The 23,975-nt window shown below is 36.8% G+C and overlaps 1 protein-coding gene across 1 annotated transcript in view; it reads right to left on the reverse strand.

The window, feature by feature from the left end:
* Window positions 1-9,751: 9,751 nt before the first annotated feature.
* Window positions 9,752-23,975, reverse strand: part of TPR2 (Tetratricopeptide repeat (TPR)-like superfamily protein) — a 194,937-nt gene continuing 180,713 nt past the window's right edge. The window contains exons 7-8 of the mRNA XM_089391589.1: window positions 10,291-10,383; window positions 9,752-10,141 (exon numbers count right to left, since the gene is read on the reverse strand). Coding sequence (XP_089247715.1) covers window positions 10,071-10,141; window positions 10,291-10,383 — 164 coding nt within the window. The 3' untranslated portion in view covers window positions 9,752-10,070. The remainder of the gene's footprint in view (window positions 10,142-10,290; window positions 10,384-23,975) is intronic.

The following is a 23,975-nucleotide window of genomic DNA, read 5'->3' on the forward strand; positions in this document are numbered from 1 at the left end:
GACACGTGTTTGAGACAGAACTATGGAGCATGCAAAAACCCTAACTTCTTCGTACCATATCTCAAAAAATATAGGGAAACAATATCTAAATTTTTTACACGAAGTTCACCAAGATTTAGGCTCCTCGTGGTTTTAGATTCTAAAACCTTGTAGAAAAAGAATTATAGCAAAAAATCCAAGATGACCTATTTGAAGTAGCAAAACCCTAGAATCCAAAGCTCTGATACCAAATGTTATGTAACCAAATCACAAAATAGAAGAAAAGATAGATCAACGACTTGAAAATAAGCCTCTTCGAGGGGTCAACCTCCATTTACATCATATAATTGTAGAATTCTTGGATGATTCAAATGATAAGACCTCCTTGGTATATATAGGAGTCTATGGGGTGACAATATAATTAGGACCTACATAACAATAATAATGTAAGGGCTCAACAATAAAATTAGTAGGCTTCTATGGGGAAAAACAACAACAATATGGGGGCTACACTAGTATTATACAACAAGCTTAAATAAAGTGAAGGTTATAAGATAAGATAGGAGGGAAGGACATAAGATTTTTAAAACGTAGAAATCCCTCAACCCCACACCCCCACAACCTTTCCCCACTTGAGGTACTATAGCCCCTTTAGGCACTCTTGTTCCATTGGCCTTGACCATTGTTTTATTAACTATAGAAATTAGATGCTTACAATAATCAAGAGGGAAAACCTAGGACAATACAAGTGTGAACTTTAAAGATGATACCTAATGTGATGGCTTTTACATTGGACATAACTCATTTTCTATATTACATTGACTCTTGCACATATGTCGAATGACCACTTGGAGCTCTTTCTTGATGATTTTTCCACACTTGATTGACGGTGTTCCACATTCTTTGGAGTGTGTTGGACCTTACGATGACTTAAGGGTGTTCCCACCACTTATTCAAGATGAGAAATTGCACTTTGGAAATAATATGTTGCACCTTGATGATAAATACAACACTCTTCATGATGATTAAACATTTTCATGATTACATCACACCTTTTGAGACATGATATGTCCCTTGATGATGAAACATCACAACCTTAGAAGGCAATGTTTCGTTTTTTAATCCCCTACACAATACTTGGAGTAATTCATCCACCTTCTGGAGAGTATTTATGCCACACATGTCACCTCTAGCACACATTTATGAGGGACAACTTGATATTTGAGAATTTTTACTTCATTTATGAAGCATTGTTGGTGGCCTTGAGACCTATACACTATTGTTCATGGATATTATGTGTGTTTTTGCTTTATCTCTATGGCTTGTAAGACATGAAGACATTTTTTATGTTTTTAGAGCTTTTGTTGTATGAGGAGAGTGCTAGATCTCTCAATGAAATAAGAGAATCACTCATCACTCTTGTAAATCATTGTTACTTATGGAGAAATATAACTACTTGTCTACTTTTACTCTTTTCTTCTTAGCTATGGATGGATAAATAATGTGCCTCGTTAAGGAGATGATCTTGTGGATAACTTTGCAACTTCTATGAATTTTCATTGCTAATGGTTATCAATGCAAATGAATTTTTTGTGTAAGTGATCTCTCTTACTCTTTTTGGATTTTGTTTATAAATGATTATTAAGTGATTGTACTTCTGTAATGGTAGTGATGCATTCTCTTAATATTGTTCTTAGACAAATCCCTTCTTTAGAACCCTAGGAAAAATTATAGTGGAAAATATTCCCTTGAATTGTCTTGAAGCTTGTAAGGTGCTAGGTGGACTTTTTCGAGTTTATGGTGGACAACCCTCATCATCACCCTAAATCCCACTATGATTGTTCAAGGGAGTCCCTAGTTGACCCCATATGCCCAAAAAATTATAGTAGGCACTAGTATTCTCCCAATAGTCAATCATAAAACCAAAATTTATATCTTTTTTTTGGGTTAAATTAGGGTTTTGCAATAACTTTACATAAGTTTTCAACCATAGATAAGCTGGATGTTTTGGAATATTATGCGTTTCCTTGGCTAAAAATTGATCTTGTCATCATATTTTACCTTATTGATTTATGTTGCAACCCTTCTATGGCTAGATGTCTCGTGTCCTTGGGTTGTTATATGCATACTAAATTTCAACTTTAACTAATTAACTAAACCCTAGTTTAATTCATTGTTTAAGCACTAGTGATAATTGATAATCACATGTTCAAGGGTTGATTTTAATGTTGTTGTCATAACTTTTTATAATGTTGTAATTCGCTATCTTTCTTACAAGTTATACAACTAATAGCTTTTTTCTTTTGTAATGTTTGGGGACCCCATATGCCCAAAAAAATATAGCAGGCACTAGTATTCTCCCAATAGTCAATCATAAAACCTAAATTTATATCTATTTTTTTGTTTTAGGGTTAAATTAGTGTTTTGTAATAGCTTTACGTAAGTTTTCAGCCATAGATAAGCTAGATGTTTTGGATTATTATGCCTTTACTTGGCTAAAATTGATCTTGTCATCATATTTTACCTTATTGATTTATTTTGCAGCCCTTCTATGTTATGTAAAAAATTAGTTAATTTTAGGTTTATTATTTAATTTTAGGTTTAGCTAGACGAAAGGGCACGATCATAAGATCATCCCCTTTCCCAAAGGGTGCCCATGGCGGTATATAAGCCAAGAACCCCATTGTAATCATTTATCATCTATCAATTCATCTTTTTAATAAAATATTTATATATATATTTCTGCGTATCAGAAGTTTTTTTACTTCATTGGTATCAGAGCGCGTTCGCTCCTCAGGCTATATTCAACCGCTACCAAGCGTGATTCCCATACGCACACACCCTTCCATTCGTTGCTCTCCACACTTGTCCACAACCACCGTCAACGTCTATTCCTCTACACCCACCGTCACCCCGTCCCTTCGTTGTTGTCGTCTCACTATCAGTGTCGTTCCTCCCTATCCGCGTCCATATACATTATCGTGCCGCTGCCTCAGATCCAAGTGTGCTCGCTAAACCGCATCCATCAGCAATCTGCTGCGTCCAACTACCAGTTATCCAATCCGTCGCAACACTGTGTTTCTCGTCCATTGTGGTGGCTCTGCGGTGATTTTCGCTTGAGATCTTCTATTAAACTGTCCGCTGGAAGAGTTAATTGCTACCGGACGTGACGGTCAGCAAAAACTTAAATTAGTTATAACGTGAGATATACATAACGTTATATAACACTAATATATATATATATATATATATATATATATAAATAATACATATAGATTAATTAATTAAAAATATTTTAATTAATTAAAAGATATATATATATATATATATAGTTTATTTAATTAATTAAATTTATTTTAATTAATTAAAAAAACATACAAACAATCAAATAAACAAACCTTATGTCATATAGTTAAATTAATTAATTTAATTTAATTATTTAAAAATAAAATAAAAATTTAAGCTGGCAGATAAATACACGCCCCCGCAAACCCGCTTGATGTCGACAATGATTTCCAAAAAAAATTGTTGGACTCAGAGCATAAGATAAATAGCAACCACGATGAGGTTAGTAAAAGATTAGATGAATTCCAGATCAAGCTTGGAAAACAAGCTGACGAAATCAAAAATCTTCAGGATACGACAAATCGAATAGAAATAAAGATGGAAAATCAACATGTCCAAACATAAGTAAACATCAGAGAGATCTTAACAATGCTGAAAACTCTGTGTAAAAAGGCGAATTGTACACCCAAACAACTACTAAAAGAAAATGAAGAGAATCATGAACACATCTCATCAGATTCAACAAAGTCAATAGACTTTCATGACAAAGTTGAATCCCCAAAAAAATCAGCGACACCCCACCCAGAAGTGAGTAACACAACCTTTACAAACAAGCAACTCTGGGATACCTTTACCAATCAACACCCTTTTTTCGCTCAACCATTAGCAACATACCAGTGAAGGGCAAAGGTCGAGATGCCCAAATTCGATGGAAACGAAAAAAAACAATGTTACATGGATAAATAAAGCAGAAGAATACTTTGAGATATATGACATCAATGACGATGACGAAAAGCTCAGGCATGCATCCATGAAAATGGAAGGAGAAGCATATAACTGGTATATGTGGTGGAAAAAAACAACACACGTCATTAGCTGGAGAAAATTTAAAGATGCCTTCTTTAAAAGATTCCAAGGTGTAAGTATAGAAGAGTTTTTTTCAAAACTCATCAAGTTACGACAAAAAGGAAGTGTGGACGAATACACTCAAGAATGGGCGACCTTAGTAACACGAGTAGCTGGGTTATCAGAATCTCGTCTGATTCAATCATACGTCTCAGGACTCAAAACCCATTTACAAGCAGAACTTGAGATGCATGGCATTACATCAATAGAAGTAGCATGACGAAAAGCAAAAACAGCCGAAAAGAAATCCGAACCAATATTTTGGTCAAAAGCAGAAAAAACATATTCAAGACGAAGGATACCCCAGTGTATGGACTCAAATAATACAAGATATGTTCCACCACATCGTCATGAAGATGAAAAATCTAATGTGGAAATGCAAAGGATAAAAGAGGGTAAATGTAATCGTTGTGCTGAGAAGTGGGACCCCAAACATAGATGTGCTAAAGGAAAAGAACCAAAGAACCTATATAATTGTGAAGCAACTAATGATTCAAACAGTGAAGGTTCTGACAGAAAAAATAGAAGATGCCCCAAAATTCTCACCAGAATTAGATGATGGGAGTATTCCGCAAGTGTCATTATCAGCCATGACAGGTATATCACAACCTCAAACCTTAAAGTTAAAAGGACACATAAAGAAGAACAACGTAGTGGTTCTCATCGACTCTGGAAGCGCACACAATTTTTTAGACGCAACTGTGACAAAGAGACTCAATATATTTTCATTTCCCTTGCCAAACATGAAAGTGATGGTAGCTAACAGTAAGAAGATTGAAAAGGTGGGGAAATGCCATAAGGTCAATTTGCAGATTCAAGACGTTAATCTAGAATCTTTGTTCTTCACGGTATCGTGAGGAGGAGTAGATGTAGTGTTAGGTATCCAATGGCTACGAACCTTAGGTACTTATGCCGCCAACCATCAAGTACAATTTATAAAATTCAAATGGGGAGGTCAGAAGTACAAACTACATGGATTCCAAGCACCAGAAAATCAAGTTGTATCATCATCTCAAATGATGAAGTTGAGTCGAAAGGGAGCACTTGCTTATGTAGTACAATGTCACCAATTAGAAGTGTTATCTGCAAATATGACCAGAGAAGAGTCACCAAAGATACAAGATTTGATTCGGAAGCATGAAAAAGTATTTCAAGACCTACCTATGAAGATGCCGCCTAATAGGGAAATTGAGCATACAATAGAAGTCAAGGCAGGGTCAAACCCCATCAACATCAAGCCATACCGATATCCACATCTCCAAAAAACGGAAATTGAGAGATTAATCCAAGACCTTTTAAATTGTGGGACCTTGATCATCTTGGAATATCTGATCAAGTGGAAGGACTTCCCGAAGAAGACGTTTCTTGGGAGAATGAAGCATTTTATCAACAACATCTGTCGTTACGCATGCTTTGAGGACAAAGCATTCTTTCGAGAGGAAGGCAATGTTATGTAAACAAATTAGTTAAGCTTAGGTTTATTAGTTAATTTTAGGTTTAGCTAGACGAAAGGGCACGATCATAAGATCATGCCCTTTCCCAAAGGGTGCCCATGGCAGTATATAAGCCAGGAACCCCATTGTAATCATTCATCATCTGTCAATTCATCTTTTTAATAATATATATATATATATATATATCTGCGTATCAGAAGTTTTTTTACTTCATTCTATGGCTAGATGTCTCGTGTTCTTGGGTTGTTATATGCATACTAATTTCAACTTTAGCTAATTAACTAAACCCTAGTTTAATTCATTGTTTAAGTGCTGGTGATAATTAATAATCACATGTTCAAGGGTTGATTTTATTGTTGTTGTCATAACTTGTTATATTATTGTAATTCACTATCTTTCTTACAAGTTATACTTTTGTAATGTTTGGGGATCCTCTTTTCACGTATATTGATTTGCTAAACCTTCTAAACTTGGATCCTCATCCATTCAAATCCGGAAATCGCATTAATATATGCCTTATCCTTGCCTTGAATATTATATATTACTAGTGATATTTTGAGTAGTTAGATAGGTACCTTTAGACTTTATTTCCTCTTGTCTTAGGAACCATAGAAAGCTACTAAGGAAGTCTCCCTTGTGTAGGATCTATCATTCCCTAAAGAGAAATAGGTTGTTTCCTAGGAAACAATGGTAACACTTCCACGTTCCACTCATCTTAACACATTGTAAAAAAAATTCACTAAGGTGATTGATTTTGTGATAGCAATAACAAATGATAGTATCCCCCCTCTTTCACCTTTTTTGAGAAAAAAATATGTACTTTTTAAGGGAATTTTTCCCTTGTGTTCAATAGTTTTAGCTTGTTCCCAATTGGAACATGTTTTTTTTTCTCATATATCTTTTAAGCTTTATTCTATTCTAATTACTTAGAAAAAAGGCTAATCCAACTATCAAGTATATGGTAGAAAGAAGTGGTTATATAAACATTTTTAGTGTATTTTATTAGAGTTAAATATTTTATATTGTTCAATTATGACATTAGTTTGGTTTCTATTTGTACAAACTATTTTATGCATATCCATTCGCCAAATTCATTTATCGTTCTTCTTGAGCTTACAACCATCTTCTTATAAGAAAACAAAAACTGAATAAATAAATAAACTATTTTTATTCACCTTTTTGTTGAAAATGAATCTGCTAAGATAGTTGTCTTTTTCTTATATTTTCTTCCAAAAGATCTAACCATGTATTGCTTCAAAATGAAATTGTTGCATTTTTGCACACACAAATAACATTCCACTTATGTCTTGCTTGAAGAAACTTATTTTTTAAGAATATTCTCGAGTCAAACCAACCTCACATTGAACCACCCCAACGCAAAATGGTTCAAAACTATTGATTTTAAGCATTCATTTATAAATAGAACAAATAGCACCCAATAGAGGAATATCAATACAGTTTAACGAATATTATTAATTGGTTGTTCATTGAAGTGAAAGAAAAGGATCAAACATTCATTTAGTAAATAGAATTACTTATGTCAAAATATCAAACCGATTTAAGAATTATTATTATTATTTGCTTCTTTATTGAAGTTGAAGGAAAAGTTTAATGATTGTTATTAGTTTGTTGTTTAATGATTATTAGCTGGATTCTAAACAATGGTATAAACACATTCATTCTTTTTCCACTTTTCCCAACTATTAGCTACCCAAATTGTATTCAAATCCACATATTTTTTTTGCTCGAAATAATCTTATTGTTTGATTATAATTTAAAGATTTATTTTCAGTAGCACCATCAAGAAAAATTGCTAATATTATCATTATCACAAACATATATAATAATGTTGCAAGGTGTTAGTGAGACTTGTCCATGAGGATAAGAAAAGCCATGAAAGTAGTACAAAATATGGGTGTAGTAGTCACCATATGTTGTAGGTATGGCTTTAATGCATCAATTACAAATTCTATGCCACAATTTTATATAAAACTAATCAATAAGTTGTTGGAGATAAGATTGACTAAGTCAATTGAATCAACTCCATAGAATTCAAGAAAAAAGGTAACTCAAGGTGACACTAACATTGATGGGGAAGTCAATTACTTAATCCTACATGATCACATGATCAATTGTCATAGGCACTTGGAAAACTAGTTTTATGCCAAACAATTGTCATAGACAGCTGGAAAAAATAGTTTTATGCCAAACAACCTTCGACTTATCCTTAAAAAATTTAGAGAAATGATAAGCGAACACAACTATTAAGTTCAATATCTTTTTTAGCAAAGTTGAACTTTTGTTAATGTCAATCATCTACTAGTCATAGTACACATTAAAGTGTCAAAGGCTAATGCTCTATGTAATTATTTACGCACATTGTTTGAATGTTAAAGGTGCTTAGACACACCATTTGTCTCTAATATTTATATTACTAAGGATCTCATGGAGGCATAGTCACTATAATTAGATTAAAGTCTCATAGGTATTATAATTACACAAAAGTTTCATAGTTACTATATTAGATTAAAGTTCCATGAGCTTGAGTGATTTTCCCTTGCATCAAACAATGACTTTTAATTTCCAAGTGATAGAAGGTTGTTGAAAGAGGTTTGATTGGGATCTCAACTAATATGTGTTTATGCCTTTCCTTTAGATCCCTCAGACCAAAAAGAGTTTTGCAATCAATACGTAGCATTGTTAGAGGGTTGACCTTTAAGTCTCATCAGCGCGAAACATCATGAGGTCTAGTTCCTAGGTAGTGATGTCATCATGTTGATGATTTCATTGATGCTACATGTGTCTTATAAGTGGTATAATGAACCCTTCAATTAGTAATCATCTTACATGTGTAGTTTATATTATGTATTGCAATTTTGTTTTGCAATGACATGTTTAGTATCATTTGCCTTTCAATGTAACATTTGTCTCTAGTGTCTACCTAGAATAGTAACTCCCATCTAGGAATTAGGGTAGTGCCCTAAATAATGGCAGCTGTGTAAGGTGCCAAGAGTATGATAGTGTTCTTTTTCTATATAAATACCTTAGTTTATATGGTTTTCTATTTTTGGGGCAAGTCCTAGGTCTCCACAATTGAAGTGTTTGCACTATGTTGTTGTTGTTGTTGTTGTTTTTTAATTTATGCATAGTAACATCCTTAGGCAGGCCCACCTGAAGGGGCCTTACTCCCAGCCAACCCAACTATTATGGGCCTAACCTAGAAAGACCCTGGAGAATTGAAGCCATGCCTTGTGACAAAGGGCCAACGACTTCACAGGGAGGGCTTCAACCAACTGGGCTACCACTTGCTATTTTACTCTCACCTCAATTCCAATTGTTTTAATTTTGGGAAATACCGGAATTGCACTGTGACATTCCCATATTTAGTGCTTCTTAAGGAAGTCTATGAAGGTTTAGAAATACCACTTGTCAATCCACAAAGCAATTATAGATCATACGTATTAAACAATGCACTGAATCTGGGTAGAATGACAATGTGACAAAAAAAACTTTTGAAATTACACATTACCACCTCAAACTTCCTTCACAATGGCCCTCACTTCCTGAATGCAAATTTACTAGCAATGAACTGTAGCGGTTCTTGCTCATGTCATGCTAGAAAAAACTTTGCATATGAGGGCAAAAGCCTCGTACAAACTTAAAGTTGCGATGGCTGAATAAGATTTATGTAAGGTTCTGCTTTGTATAAAAACTACCATTACTTAAAACGATAATTACCCTTCGGTCTGAAAAAAATGACTTTAAGCATATATCCAAAAGTTACTGAGTCAAAAACGTAGCTTAAGGATTACATAATTGAATAAAATTGCATATTTTTGCATTTAAAGAGTTTTTCACCTTAGAAAACATGCATTTGAGGGCTTAAGTAGTGTGCCTAGTTTCCGACTGACATGGAGGCAGAATTGTGCCATGTTACCTTACTACCAGACAAGGGAAGTAATGGTCTGGACTGCAAACAGACTCTACTCAACTCTCTCTCTCCCAAGGCATGTCCATTATTCTGTGCTGTTACTAGCACAATGGAAAGTTGATTTTAAAGCATGCTTAAACAAATATAACCCACTATTAGTATTCGACCACACAATTAGCATGTTGCAATAATCTCCTTTAAAAGGATACATGATAGATGAAAATGAATCAAAGGTCGTTTGACGGTGCACTGAAGAAAATATAATCCAATATGTATTACTATTCAACCTAATTTTGCATCTTTACTGCAAACTATATTATCTGATATTTTAATCACTAGTATCAGTCAACAAAAGAAGTAGGAGTATTCATTATATTTTATCAAATTCACTCTTGGCATGCAAAGCTTCATGCTGATGTGGTTGATTGTAACCAATCAAAGAAGAAAAACTATAGGCAAACATGTCCACTAGCAGCACCATCAGAATGCTAACGGTAAACCAGTTCACAACATTGCTATGGAGGAGACCAGTTCCCTGACACAAATTCTTCATAGAAACTTGATCGGCGTGACACCAAGTAAAAAACTGCAACCACACAATGGGAAAGGCAAAATAAAAAATTATTCAGTTGCTATGTCTTGAAGTTTGACAGAAATATCGTCGATTATTCATCAGCACTTAGTGAGGGAAAACATAAAAAGGAATGAGATCCAGTAACCTCGATTAAAATTTACCTGGAATTCCAGGAATCACATAGCCACGCTGTTTTAGAATATCCAGAAGAGTCTTTCTTTCATTCACCTTCACCCATCTAGATGAAGCTTTGTCTGATAACAACATACAACTTTTAGAATAAATGAATGTTCCCACTATAGATGAAGCTTTGTCTGATAACAACATACAACTTTTAGAATAAATGAATGTTCCCACTAAAGATAAATGAAAAGTCCAGCTTTTATATCTCCATCAACATGGTCCATGCATGAATTCTGTGAGAAACTATTCCCAGAGATGAAGGAAGAAAGCAAAGAAGGAGCAATGTGCTGAAGCACGCATTAAATAAAAATAGAGAGAATAGGACCTTTTAGCCAGTAGCCTAGGTATGCTTGGTTACGTTCCTTTTGGCGAAAGATATAGAACAGATTATTGAAGATTTAAGCCAGGTATGCGTTTTTAGATCTTAGTATAAAGATGGACGTAACTATATAAAAACAGAGAATTTCAATAAAACTAATCAATTCCGTCCTAGTAATAAGAGCAAATAGCTTAATGTATGGCTGCAGTAGGTGGCTATTATTTAGGATCAGTCGTGCATTACTTTGACTTGCAAATAACTAAGCAAAATCAAAGTGTAAAATACGATTTTGGAAAAAAAAAAAATCAGAAAATATCGTACCTATAATAGAGGACAATTCCGTCAAAACTGGTCAAAATGTAAAATTCAGTCAAACTTGGAAAGACTTGGTTAAACTTGCACTGCCTTTGCAAGTTTGGCCAAGTTTTACCCAAGAAAAGAGAGTGAGTGAATATTGTTTCAATTTTTAGGATCTAGGTTATAGTTGCAACTTGCAAGGACCATCTAACGATGAATGTCATGCCTTACAATGGTATAGAAGTTAGAAAAGTAGAAAAAAGGAACAATACTTGGAGATAGGGAAAAGTTCAGAAGTGTAGCAAGCTCCAGGAATAGTGGAAGAGCAAGAAGCAACCAGCGTGTGCTAACATCCAACCATTTTTAGGGAAATTAAGAGCCACGCGGCAGTCATAAAAGATCAAACGAATGTCAATAGTTCTTTGCTCTCACCAGCTAAGTCTAGGATAAGAAACTGCAAAGAATCAATCAAATGCGACCAGAAAACAACATTATATGAAAACTTCGGCATTTTATAGTTGTTGCCAATCACCATGCAACTTGAGGGGACCAACAACAAGCACTTACATGTTGAATGGAATGAGAGAGCATGTTCTGTCTAGTCTATGATGCCTAGACAGGCAGAGGGACCCACAGATTTCCACCATTGCAGATTTTATTTATTTCCTATGCATTGACTTAGGAAAAAATTATTTTTCCAAAGTCAAATTATAATTTGATCTCAGCCTTATGTTACTAAATATTCTCACCCTTTGAGAGTGCTTGGTGGGCCCAGGTCGAGATATAAAGAGGAGATAAGGTAGCTGGTGGATACATAGACTTAGTGCATCAGAATTGTGTGTGTTTTTCTCTAACATTTGCAACCTGTGTATTCAGCAATTAGGGCACTCAGACCAGTGCAGTCATTCAGCTCTCAGTTTTTCCAGCCAGCCATCACCTTCAGCCAGGCCGAGTTTATCAGCGCAGAAGGGCTGCGCTGTGAAATTTTCTTAAATGCAGCAACTGGAATTTACTCTTCTATCTACATCAATTAACAATTAATTCACTACTGCGATCTTCACAAATAAATATAGGAACTGAGAAATAATGCACGCACGCAAATAATTGACCCGTGTTTTTGGACAAATTGTCACTAGAAAAACCCCAAAGAGAACCTGTTCTGCATATGAAGGTTTATCATTAATTCTTCAGCAAAAATTGACAATTTCAATTTGCTTGCCTCTCACTGGCAAAGCTCCAGCAAATATTTTTCTCTTCACAAGAATAATCTGGAAACACAAGTCTCCCTCTGCAAGTGTATTTTGCCTCCTTGTGCAACTCACACTTGCTCTACAACTCACATTGGCTGCTCCAAAAATGCAAGTAAAACCACCTCCAACACTTTGTTGGACCCACTCGCTCTGCCTCCGCGTGATGGATCCGATACTAACAAATTGAAACGAGCTCCTCTTTGTCACTCGCACTGGCTAACTAGCTACTTGCACTATAGAATTCGGCCTCCTCTTCTGCAAATGAAATCAATCTCCTTCCTCCCACTGAAAACTGGAAATCACTGAGAAAATTCCTCCGGAAAATTTCTCCTCAATCTTCTTTGTTGAAACCCTTATGCTGATGTCTTCCTCGCTCAAACTGCGCCCTTGCTAATCACTGCAACTGGGTAATTCGAACTACATGATTGTGTCTCCAAAGCCCCATCGATTTGCTCTTATAATCTCTCATTAGGCAACCAACGGCATGATCTAATCACAATCGATAGCTAAGATCATCTTGACCCCATCAAGTGACTTTTCCGGAAGTCTTTAGAGCAAAATCAATTTTCCTCAATTAATCTGATTTAATTAACCAGTTTTCCTAAGTTAGACTTGGGAAAATAATTAATAATTTACTACTAAATTTAATTGAGGCATTTTCCTTAGAAATAATTTTTGGGTCTTGGAGATAATTATGCTCCTGTGTTAGAAATAATTTATGGGTCTTGGAGATAAGCATGCTCCTGTGTTCCTTAGCCTCATAAACACCATAGAGACTAGATCACCTACCCATTGCTACCAAAAACTAACACGCACAGAGGGTCGCACGGATTCCGTACAACACACAGGTAGAGAGGGTCATGAGGGCAAGGCGCAATCTAGTTTGGGTGTTGAGGGTTTTTAAAAGATTGCAGAGTGAAAGGGAAGTTTCTCCCTCATCATTGTAATTTTCTGAATAGAACAATTGCTGAAGAAGAAAAAAGAACACACACATTGCAGGTTTTCCCAATTGGGGTTTCTTGGGTATCTCTAGTGTCACTGTGTTTTAACGTGCGACTGTCTTCAGATTTTGTTTTTCCGTTGTGCATGCTAGGTTAGAATACTCTGTTTGGTGAATGTATTTGAAGGTTTCAATTTCAGTTTCTTTCATTGCTACAAATTCACTAAATTAGTTAATAGGAAATATAAAAAGTAACATGGTGTTAGGGCTCATCCTCTGTTTGAAGTCCATAACACAAGTGTTTACTTTCTCAGGAGCAAGTTAAAGGCAAAAAAGGCATAGTTTACAAGTCGGACCAGTGCTAAGGTTTTCCTGGAACAACTTAGTGCTAGGGTTTCTCTGAGCAGTTTGAACAGGAGCATGGCGCACTTGGGGTTGAGGTTTGAGGACTGCCTAGATGGGGCCTCAAATTTTTGTTTTTGGAGGGAGAGGATCGGTGTACTGTTGGAGGAACAAGGTGTTTGGAAGTTTGTAGACAATTCACTAGCCCAACCAACCCTCAGCAACTGGCTCGGCACAACAAGAAAATGTGAAATCCAGAAAAAATATCCTTGAGGGATTCAAGGACCACATCATACCTCACCTGTCCAGAAAAAAGATTGTACAGACCATGTGGACAGCCATCACAGGGTTGTACCAAAGTTCGAGTCAAGCTAGGAAACTAGCACTCATGGAAAAACTCAAAAACATCAGGATGGAGAAGTCTGAGTCTATGGTCTCATACCTTACCAGGTTCGCTCAAGTGAGGGGCGAGCTAGTTAGAGTTGGGGAGACGATCTCGGATAAAGACCTTGTTAACTTTGCATTGTTGGGTTTTCCCAAGTCTTGGGAAACTTTATTGATGCTACCAGTGGCAGAGAAAAGCTTCCAGACTAGGAGTGGTTATGGAGTGACTGCATCCAAGAGCAGATCCAAAAGCAAGCCAAAGATGGGTCTCATGAAAAGACAGAGGAAGAGAACTTCTCCCTAGTTGGTAAAGGGGCCAAGGCCAAGGGAAAGAAAGGCACAAGAGGGGCCAAGTCCAGCTCTAGAGGCAAGAAGAAGAAGGATCTCAGTCAGATAAAGTGCTTCTCATGCCACCAGTTTGGGCACTACACCACCAAGTGCCCAAATACAAAGGGGTCCAAGAAGGACCATGTAGTAGCATCTATAGAGGTAGATGAGTTCTCCTCTCACTTTGAGAGGGAGTTCACTTATAGCTTGCATGGAAAACTCAATGGCTAGCAGCGTTGGTATATTAATAGTGGAGTTTCTTATCATATGGACGGGATCAAGAAGGACTATCAAGTTACCTAGACAAGGGGGTGGGCACTGTCAAGTTTGTGAGGGAGTCCAAGAACCCTCTCTACTTCAGAGATGTCCTCTACGTCCTAGGATTGAAGAAAAATCTTGTTTCTGTCTCAACCTTAGAAGACAAGGGTTATGAGGTTATCTTCAGCAGAGGAAAGGCCTTCATCAAGCCTTTCAACTCCAGAGCAGCCAAGAAGATTGGAGTTAGGTTGAATAACCTCTACAAGCTTCAATTTGAGATAGTTGAGGTCTTAAGTAGCAGAAGAGACAGTGAGCAAGGTCATGACCTTGGGGAGCATTCGATTAGGCATATAGGTCAATTACACCATGGAGGGTTGAAGATTCTTAAGGAGATTGCCACAGGGTTGCCATAGTGCAACATAGACTAGCATGACGTGTGCAAGGGTTGCACACTTGGCAAGTATGCCAAGCCATCCTTCCTAGCAGAGATAATAGGGCCAAGAGCATCTTGGAGTTGGTTCATTTGGATGTTTGTGGACCATTTTCCTCTCCATCCCTTATGGGATATTGATATTATGTCATATTCATTGATGACCACTCGAGAAAGACTTGGACCCTCTTCTTGAAGAAGAAAGATGAAGTCTTCTCAAAGTTCATGGATTTAAAAGCCTTGGTGGAGACACACAACAACATAAGACCAGCGTGTAACCCCCAAAGACTTTCTTTATCGCTTCACTGAAAATTTTGGTAGAGTAACAACAAGCATCTAGCTTCCAAGTTCCAACTATGAGGGAATGTGTTAGGTCCCTATACTACTAGTGTAGCCTCTTATTGTTATTAGTGCAACCCCCTTATTGTATTGTTGTGCCCATGTAGTCCCTATGTTGTTATTATTGTGCCCCATAGAAGCCCATTATTGTTATTGTTGTGCCCCTACAATATTATTGTTATGTAGGCGCTCTGATTATGTTGGGACCACCTAGACTCCTATATATAGAAAGGAGGTATTGTCATTTGTATCATCCAAGAAATGTTCATTTGCGTAATGTAAAGGAGGTTGCCCCCACGAAGAGGCTGATTTTGAAGTCGTTGATCTATCTTTTCTTCTATTTTGTGAGTTGGTTGCATAACATTTGGCGCATAATCAAATGAAACAACAGGCATAACAACATAGCAGCGAAAGAAGTTTTGATGTAGGCGACTGGGTATTTTTATGGTTACAACCATACAAACAAATGTCCCTTAAGCAACCTAAGAAGGATAATAAATTATCACCAAAGTGCTATGGTCCTTACAAGGTGTTGCAAAAGATTGGTACTATGGCATACAGATTGGAGCTTCCTGCATCTTCCCGAGTGCCCCCAGTTCTCCATGTTTCATGCTTAAAGAAGGTTATAGGTGACAAGCTCCCAATTCAAACAATATTGTCGGAACTTGATGAGGAAGGAAAAATCATATTGGAACACGAAGTAGTCACAGAAACCAGAACTCGATAGCTATGAAATCGATCAATTTCAGAGTATCTCATCAAGTGGAAGAGCTTACCCGCTGAAGATTCCACATGGGAGGACGATAATTTTATACAGAAGCATCGAGAACTACTCAAGCGTTGAGGACAACACTTTTCGAAGAAGAGGGGCATGTTAGGTCCCTATACTACTAGTGTAGCCCCTTATTGTTATTAGTGCAACCCCTTATTATATTGTTGTGCCAATGTAGTCCCCATGTTGTTATTATTGTGCCCCATAGAAGCCCACTATTGTTATTGTTGTTCCCCTACAATATTATTGTTATATAGGCTCTGATTATATTGGGACCACTTAGACTCCTATATATAGAAAGGAGGTATTGCCATTTGTATCATCCAAGAATTGTTTATTTGTGTAATGCAAAGGAGGTTGCCCCCTCGAAGAGGTTGATTTTGAAGTCGTTGATTTATCTTTTCTTCTATTGTGTGAGTTGGTTGCATAACAGAATGAGAGCTCATGGATTACATTTATAAGAAAATGGGAGGAAATCCCAATGTAGACTGATCAAACAAGTGGCATAAACGAGAAAATCTCATTGCTAGTTGATTCTCCAAGTGTAAACAACTTGTTTGAGTGACTGCTTGTAGTGTCCAACGAATTTTTGGGTTAATCCTCTGTTGCCCGTTGTATCACCTCCTCAACATGTGTGTATTTCCTGTGTGTAGCTAAATATAATTTCAATGGAGTGGTAAGGGAGCAAAATCCCTCAAAATTTGGAAACAACTAACTCATATCATCACCCAAATCTGCTCTATGTGACTACTAGTAGCATGTTGTTGTTTCCTTGCTTGCGTAGGTGTCAAATTTAGCAGCTAAACTGGAGTGTCGAGATATGCTAAAGTAATGGGAAACTTGGGAGTTAATAAAATATGGAAACATTTTCCTCTAAGTTATCCACCAAACCCATGAGCCCCAAGGAAACATTAAACTGCCTGCGTGGGTATCAAATTGTTGCTACGTAGCCTCCTCATGCAAATGATATACATGAAGCAAAGGAAAGGGAGTGAGGTGGGGTCCACCTCCACTCACTCTTAACATTAGACTTTGATCAAAATAATTCATCAAATAAATTTTTTGTGCCTCCATTTTTGCCTCACAACTTGGTAATTTGTGGACCCTCTAAACTACTCATTGACTTGTCTTCATAATGTTTTGGAACTTGAACATCCAAGGAGGCCTCCAACTCATCATCAACTTGGCCTTTGACTTCACTTCATTTTCCATGTCATTTCCACCTTATTTGACTTGTGGAAATATTTAATTGTTCACTACTTATTTAATATCTGAGTAATTTATTCCTAATTTAACCACTAGACTTAGGAAAATTGGGTTTTGAGGGATTATTGGTGATTTTTTGACTCCCAAAGCGTGTCTTAGAAGAATGTTGAGGTGGAGAAGATGAATTTTGAGTACTCATACGCCTTCAACATCTTCTGGCATCACTAATTTACATTTTACATAAAAAAATAATTAAAAAATCTCATATTGCAATAAATTTTTATTTATTAAAAATTCTTATCTAGACTTAGTCAAATTCCACAAAACTTTATAGATGACCTGGCATGGTAATACACTGACCATAGACACAAAGATGGACCCAAGGCTCAATCTTTAAGTCATCACCCTAGCGTTGGGGGTACATGTGAGTGAAAAAACTCAGCTAGTTATTCATCACTGAAAAATGAGGATAATTAGCTAAGTGAAAAAAACACTCTAGGGTGTACTCACTTGTTGATCGAGTCCCAAGTCTCCTAGGCTTATTACAAAGCTTTATTCATCATGCTAGTGACATTTTTACAATTCCCCACAAGGTTGCGAAATTCGAGAACGTAAAAAAAAGAGAGGAGAGAGAAAGGGACTAGAATGCCTTGCTGACTTTTGGAATTTTGAAAAAAATTGATGTATACTTTGTCTTGGCCTATGGAGTCTTCATAATATCTGCTAAGTGTAACTCAGTAGTCAACATTTAGCTCCACATGGGGACGTGTGCTAGATTTTCATGAAAGCATGTGAGAACTTGGAACCAGGCATATGTCAGAATAATCCAAAAATCAATATGACATGAGAAAGGAAATGCCAAAAGGAAATGCATAAGTAAATAACCAACTGTTAAGTTATGGTATGTTCTGTGCTTATAACAGTTTACTTCTTTTTCTTATTATATTCCACAGATTAGCAATCACATGTATATAAAGTAAAGTGCAGATAGAACATTAAACGATCGACAGAAAACAAGCCAAGACAAGAGACACAAGATGTGGCGGCTAGCGAGGGACAAACCCCACAATGTGTGGAGAAACCCTTTGATCAAATCTTATTTTATCTTCAATAATCCAGCAGAGAGAAATAGTACAATAAATCTTATTCATATCAGTAGTAGCAAACCCTAGATCAGCAGCATCAGCATTAGTGGCTTCATTATCAAACTAGGGCAGATGATATCTCACAAATCGTTCGTCGGATTGACTTCATTCCACCACCAAAGTTGCAGCTTCCAGAGGAGGTTCAGATAAACCTACAGCACAGTTCAGATGAGGAGATATTATAGGCCACGCAGGTCAATCTTTACTTCTGCAGTTGCAGCTTCAGTTTCAGCAGTTTCTGGGTTCAAACTAGGGCAGTCGATATCTTGCAAACCGTTCGTCGGATTGACTTCATTCCACCACCAAAAGTTGCAGCTTTCAGAGGAGGTTCATATGAACTTACATCGTAGTTCAGATGAGGAGATCTTCTTGGCCACGCAGGTCAATCTTTACTTCTGCAGTTGCAGCTTCAGTTTCAGCAGTTTTCGGCTTCAAACTAGGGCAGTTGATATCTTGCAAACCGTCCGTCGAATTGACTTCATTCCACCACCAAAAGTTGCAGCTTTCAGAGGAGATCCAGATGGACCTACAACGCAGTTCCAAAGATGAGATCTTCTAGGCCACGCAGGTCAATCTTTGGATCTACAGTTGCAGCTTCAGGTTCAACAACTTCCGGCTTCACATGTGTGAGAGAGAGACCCATTTCTGCACAGTAGAGATGAGACTCATTTATGCGCAGTAGAGAGAGAGAGATGTGATGAGAAGAGTGAGTGCAAATGAGGAAATGTCCTCTTATATTTATACACAACGTTGGTGTTTGAATAGATGCGACTGTTGGCTTCTGAGCCTACATGAGTTGTAGGTCAGCTTGATAATAATTCCATAATCAAAATAAATTCATATCTCCATGAATACTTATCGGAATCGGATGATATTTATATCAATCCTACACCTCTCGACGAGAGGAATCTAATAAAAATATTATTAGCCATGAATAAGATCACCCACATGAATTTTTGCCCTAGTTTCCAATTTTAACACCAACTCTAAGAACAAGAAATGAAAAGAGAGTAGGGTTAGGAATATAATACAAAAATGCCCCCTGGGCATCAGATGTTTTTAGTGAAGTCCATCTTGAGGACTTGCCTACTCACAAGCAGATCCATAGGTTCCTTTTTTGATGTGCCTTGTCCAATCTTGACTATCTTGGGACTTTGACTTGCCCCAATGTTGACTTGTTTGTGGCCATTAGATCTATTCTTCCTCTTCTTTTTTCTTTTTTTGACTATCAACTTGTTGAGTCTCAAGCCTACATAAAGCTAGTGATTTACCTTTTACATCTTTTTTTTTCTACTTTTTTGTTTTCTTCATGGTATGTTGTAACGATGACCATGATGCAACTACTACCAACCCTTCTACCTTGTCTTGAAGATGTCTTGATGGAAAATTTGAAGTACCCAAGTGTTTTTTGATATGCCCAACCTCTTTATTCTTAAGCTGCTTTGTTAGGGGCGCTGGAAAGCTCGTCAATATTACATAACTTCCTGACTTGAATGACCCACGGATAATTTCATTGTTGGGTTCCCTCAAATTTTCAACATGATATCTCCTTCTAGTTGTCAATCAAACCAGACAAAGGTATTATCTGGCATGGGGATGGTGGCATAGGATAGGTCCATCTGAAGGCTACCACCTAAATATGTTGCCCATTTCCTTGATAAAAGCATGCCCCATGTGTCAAGTACATCTATCACAACAATATCCATGGTAATCATTATGTTTGGGTATGTTGCTAGGTGAACTTGTAAATCCTTGATTAACCCACACACTTCAATTTTTTTCGAGTCCATGGCACATATGTTGTGATAGGGCCTAGATACCCTTAAGTTCAATTGCTCCATGACTTTCTTGGTCATGACATTAGATGAAGCCCCTGAATCTAGCATGAAATTGTGTAGGAGATGGTCATTGACCATCAAAGTAATGAAGAAGGGTTGATGATGTTCATTCCCTACGTAATTGTCTATATGTTGCTGTATAATTGGAGCATCCTGTAGTACATCATTAGGCCTTTTTGTACTGTCTACCCCTTGAGTCACTTCAATGGCATTCAACACCTTTTCCCTCTAAGATGGTATCTTTAAAAGCTTTGACACTGAGATGGAAAACTTTGCGTTGTTTATCCATCACCCAAGTCAAATTTCAACACTAAAGCAGGAGGGGAAAAATTAAGGGATTACTCTGATTTTGATTATACCTTCTCTGATAAGTCATTCATTTATACTTTGCCTTAGCAAGGATCTGTCTAGATGTAGGCTTTTCCCCAAAAATCTTAGTGACATTATCAGAATTAGCAACCATATTATTACCCCACAAACATAAGACACATGATCAATCTTTTGATTTCTCTCAACAATTCTAACTTGATGCTCCATGGAGAACATATTGATCTGATCATTGGTTCCCACACGTTCCCCTCCAGTCCTGTGATTTTCAATGATCCTTCTAACAATGGGGCATGTGGCTTCCTCATCAAACTCGTCACATGGCCTACAATCAAGGGGGACTTGATCCACCATGTTGGTGGACTCCAATGGATTGGGTGGCCCATAATATTGTGAAGGGCCCTTATTCTTTTGCCATCTATCGCTAGACCTAGGTTGGAACTTTTGTGCTTGTTATCTTTCCATGGCCACCAACCTATTTTGGATGGCATTCATTTGATTAGTGTGATTTACTTCCATGGTCTTGATGAATTTAGCCAACTATTTGATAGGATCATTCTCAACTTCATTAACTTCAGCCTTTCCCATAGACTCGTGTGATTTTGTAGAACCCCTATTGAAACCTGGGATCTTAGATTTTTCAGAAGCCTTCCTATGCTTTTCCATCTTGATGGCATCAGTTTGAGCATCATTTAAATTGGTAGGCTCCTTTTGTCTCATTTCATAAGATGTGTTTGTTGCCACACAATCTAGCAAGGGTCTTACGAAGGATACCTATGAGACATCTACTAGACCAAATGACAACAATGGAACAAAAACCCATTGTCACCTCAGTGAGCGTCCCCTGCTCTTTACGGACTTTCACCGATGGGAGGTGTTGACCACATGTGTGTCAACTATCCCAAGAAGCAGAGTACATGTCAGTGGATAACTTTTTTCAAAATCATCATCATCATATAGCTTCTAATGTATCAATGTAATCCCAAATTCTGCAGCCCTGTGGGCCTTTATAGTAAAGATGGTTCTAGTATGACTATAAAGCCATGTCAAAAGTTAAAACATTTAGGTAGCCTAAAATTCCTTGCTAAAGAGTTTTACTCTAGGGAGTTTTTTACCGTCCACCAACTATTCAAGTTTCCTAACCCAAATAATTGGTAGAGTTTTTCTCCCACGCATCCCCCAAAGCTAAGTTGCACGAAACGGGGAAACAGGTACGAGTTTCCGAAAAGGGAAGCGATACGAAACGCGACTTCCCCAAATTTTGGAAACGGGGAAATGCAAATATATATATATATATATATATATATATATATATAGAAAATATTTAAATATATGTGTGTGTGTGTGTGTGTGTGTGTGTGTGTGTGTGTGTGTGCAATCATAAAGCATAAATGATACATTATAATTTATTACACTTAAACATTAAGATTTAATTTACATCACATTTACTCATGAATGATCACATAATGAAAATAAAAATATCGGAATATCCAAAAGCAACCTTTATTAGATATCCAAATTTCAAAATCAGCGTTTATTTATATTAATATATGAGGCTGCAAGTACAATAAAGACTATAAGGCTGCAAGAGAGAGATCCAAATCAGGATTTTCTGCATCCACATCCCATTCTTTAGAAGGACCACTGTTGTATTGGGAGTCTCCTCCTACATAGTCGAACGACCTTAGTGCTCTTGATTAAATACACGTTTCATACCCTAGTACCCTACATGATCTTGATTATTGGGAGTTTCCCCAGCATAGAGGGCTTGGTTTTCTTGATTAAATACAAGTTCCATACCCTAGTACATGATAAAATCCAATGGAAACATTGCAATCCCCCCAATCCTGAAATCCTGAAAAACAAATAAGTCTGTTGGATTTTGAGTGAGATCTAAAATTCTACTTTCTCCATATGAAATCCAATGAGGGCGAAACCACTCTCAAACATCCTGAGTCATTTCATGGTAATGTTAAAAATTTAAGTAAAAGGATGAGAATGAAAAATAAAGGAGAATATCACTTTTACTTTAAGAATTTAACATTACCATGAACTGCATATCAACACTAGGGCAAAAATTCACTTTTATAACTTTAGACACCCATCTAGAAAATTAAAAAACAAATTTGAAAAAAAAAATTAAAAAAAACACAATTCAATTGGGAAACGCGGGCTGTACGGCTGGGAAACGCGTTTCCGGCCGTACTGCCAAGTTTCCGTTTCGGGAAACGTGGCAGTATGGCCGGAAACGCGTTTCCTGGCCGTACCAAACGTGTTTCCGCATTTCGTCCCAGTTTCCAGCCGGAAACGGGCCCCCCCCCCCACGTTTCCTGCAACATAGCCCCAAAGCTAGAGCGGGGTTCGATGGTAAAGTCTTAAGTGAGTCTTAGTGTTATCAAGTCTGTGTATTTTTATCATAATAGATCATGTCTTATGTCGCAGAATTTGGATGAGTTTAAGGGGTCATGTGTCTATAGTAAATTCCCCTTCTAATGGGATGTCTATGTAATATCTTGATGTAAAAAGTGTTGTCTAGGAATATTTTTGGTGGATGATTACTCATAATTAGACATCACCGCCAAAAAAATTAGACCTGCTTTGAGGGTGGAAAATATGTATAATCCCCACTTGAGTCATTTTATTTATTTTCTGGCAAAAAATCAAGAAAATAAAAAGAAAATTAATTAGCTAGAAATTAATCAAAAAATAAAATGAGAGAATTAAATTCTCTCCAAGTGGAAAAATTACAAAAAGTTATTGAGGACCTTTTTCAAAGTCAAAAAATTAGAAAAGGCTCATTTCCAAGGCAGAAAATCTCAGTCCAAAAATTTGTTAAGGCCAGAAAGATTATTTTTCCAGCAAAATCAGATTTTTGGAACTAGGTGGTTAGTTAAATATGAGAATTACAATAATTCTATTTTTTGAAGATTTTCCAGTGATCCAAAACCACCCAAAAGTCAACATTTGGTCCATCCAACTCAGCAATCAAGGAGATCGAATTCTTTCGGAGATTTGTGCACCAATTATCAAGTGATCAAATTAATTTGACAAGGATCACACCATAGATCAAGGAAACTAGCCGTTATTTCCACTTGGAGGGGCTTGATGCTCTCATTTTCTATATAAAGAAGCTATTTTGCTCCTCATTGTATCATGTATTCATCTAAAAATCTTGAGCAAGCTCTAAGTCAAGCTCTGTTAGAAGTAATCTTTCTTTTAATAATATATCAAAAGTATTTGGGGGTTTATTCGTGATGGTGTTCCTCTTCTGTTTCTTTTGGTGATGTTTTATGGATCATGTTCGTAATGCTCTACTGAATAATACTGCACAAGTTATTATTTCATTAGCCAATGGTTGAATTAACTATTTGCACACGTATCTTGCATTAGTTACTAGGTTTAAAAAAACATTCTAACTTGATTGATCTAGCAGGTATCTCTAAATTTTGAGGGTTTTAATGTGTATCTAGCCCCTTTTGATCTATTAAC

Source organism: Pinus tabuliformis, chromosome 1_1, assembly GCF_031772625.1.
Source record: "Pinus tabuliformis cultivar Carrire ecotype Pingquan chromosome 1_1, CPIR1, whole genome shotgun sequence".
NCBI lineage: Eukaryota > Viridiplantae > Streptophyta > Pinopsida > Pinales > Pinaceae > Pinus > Pinus tabuliformis.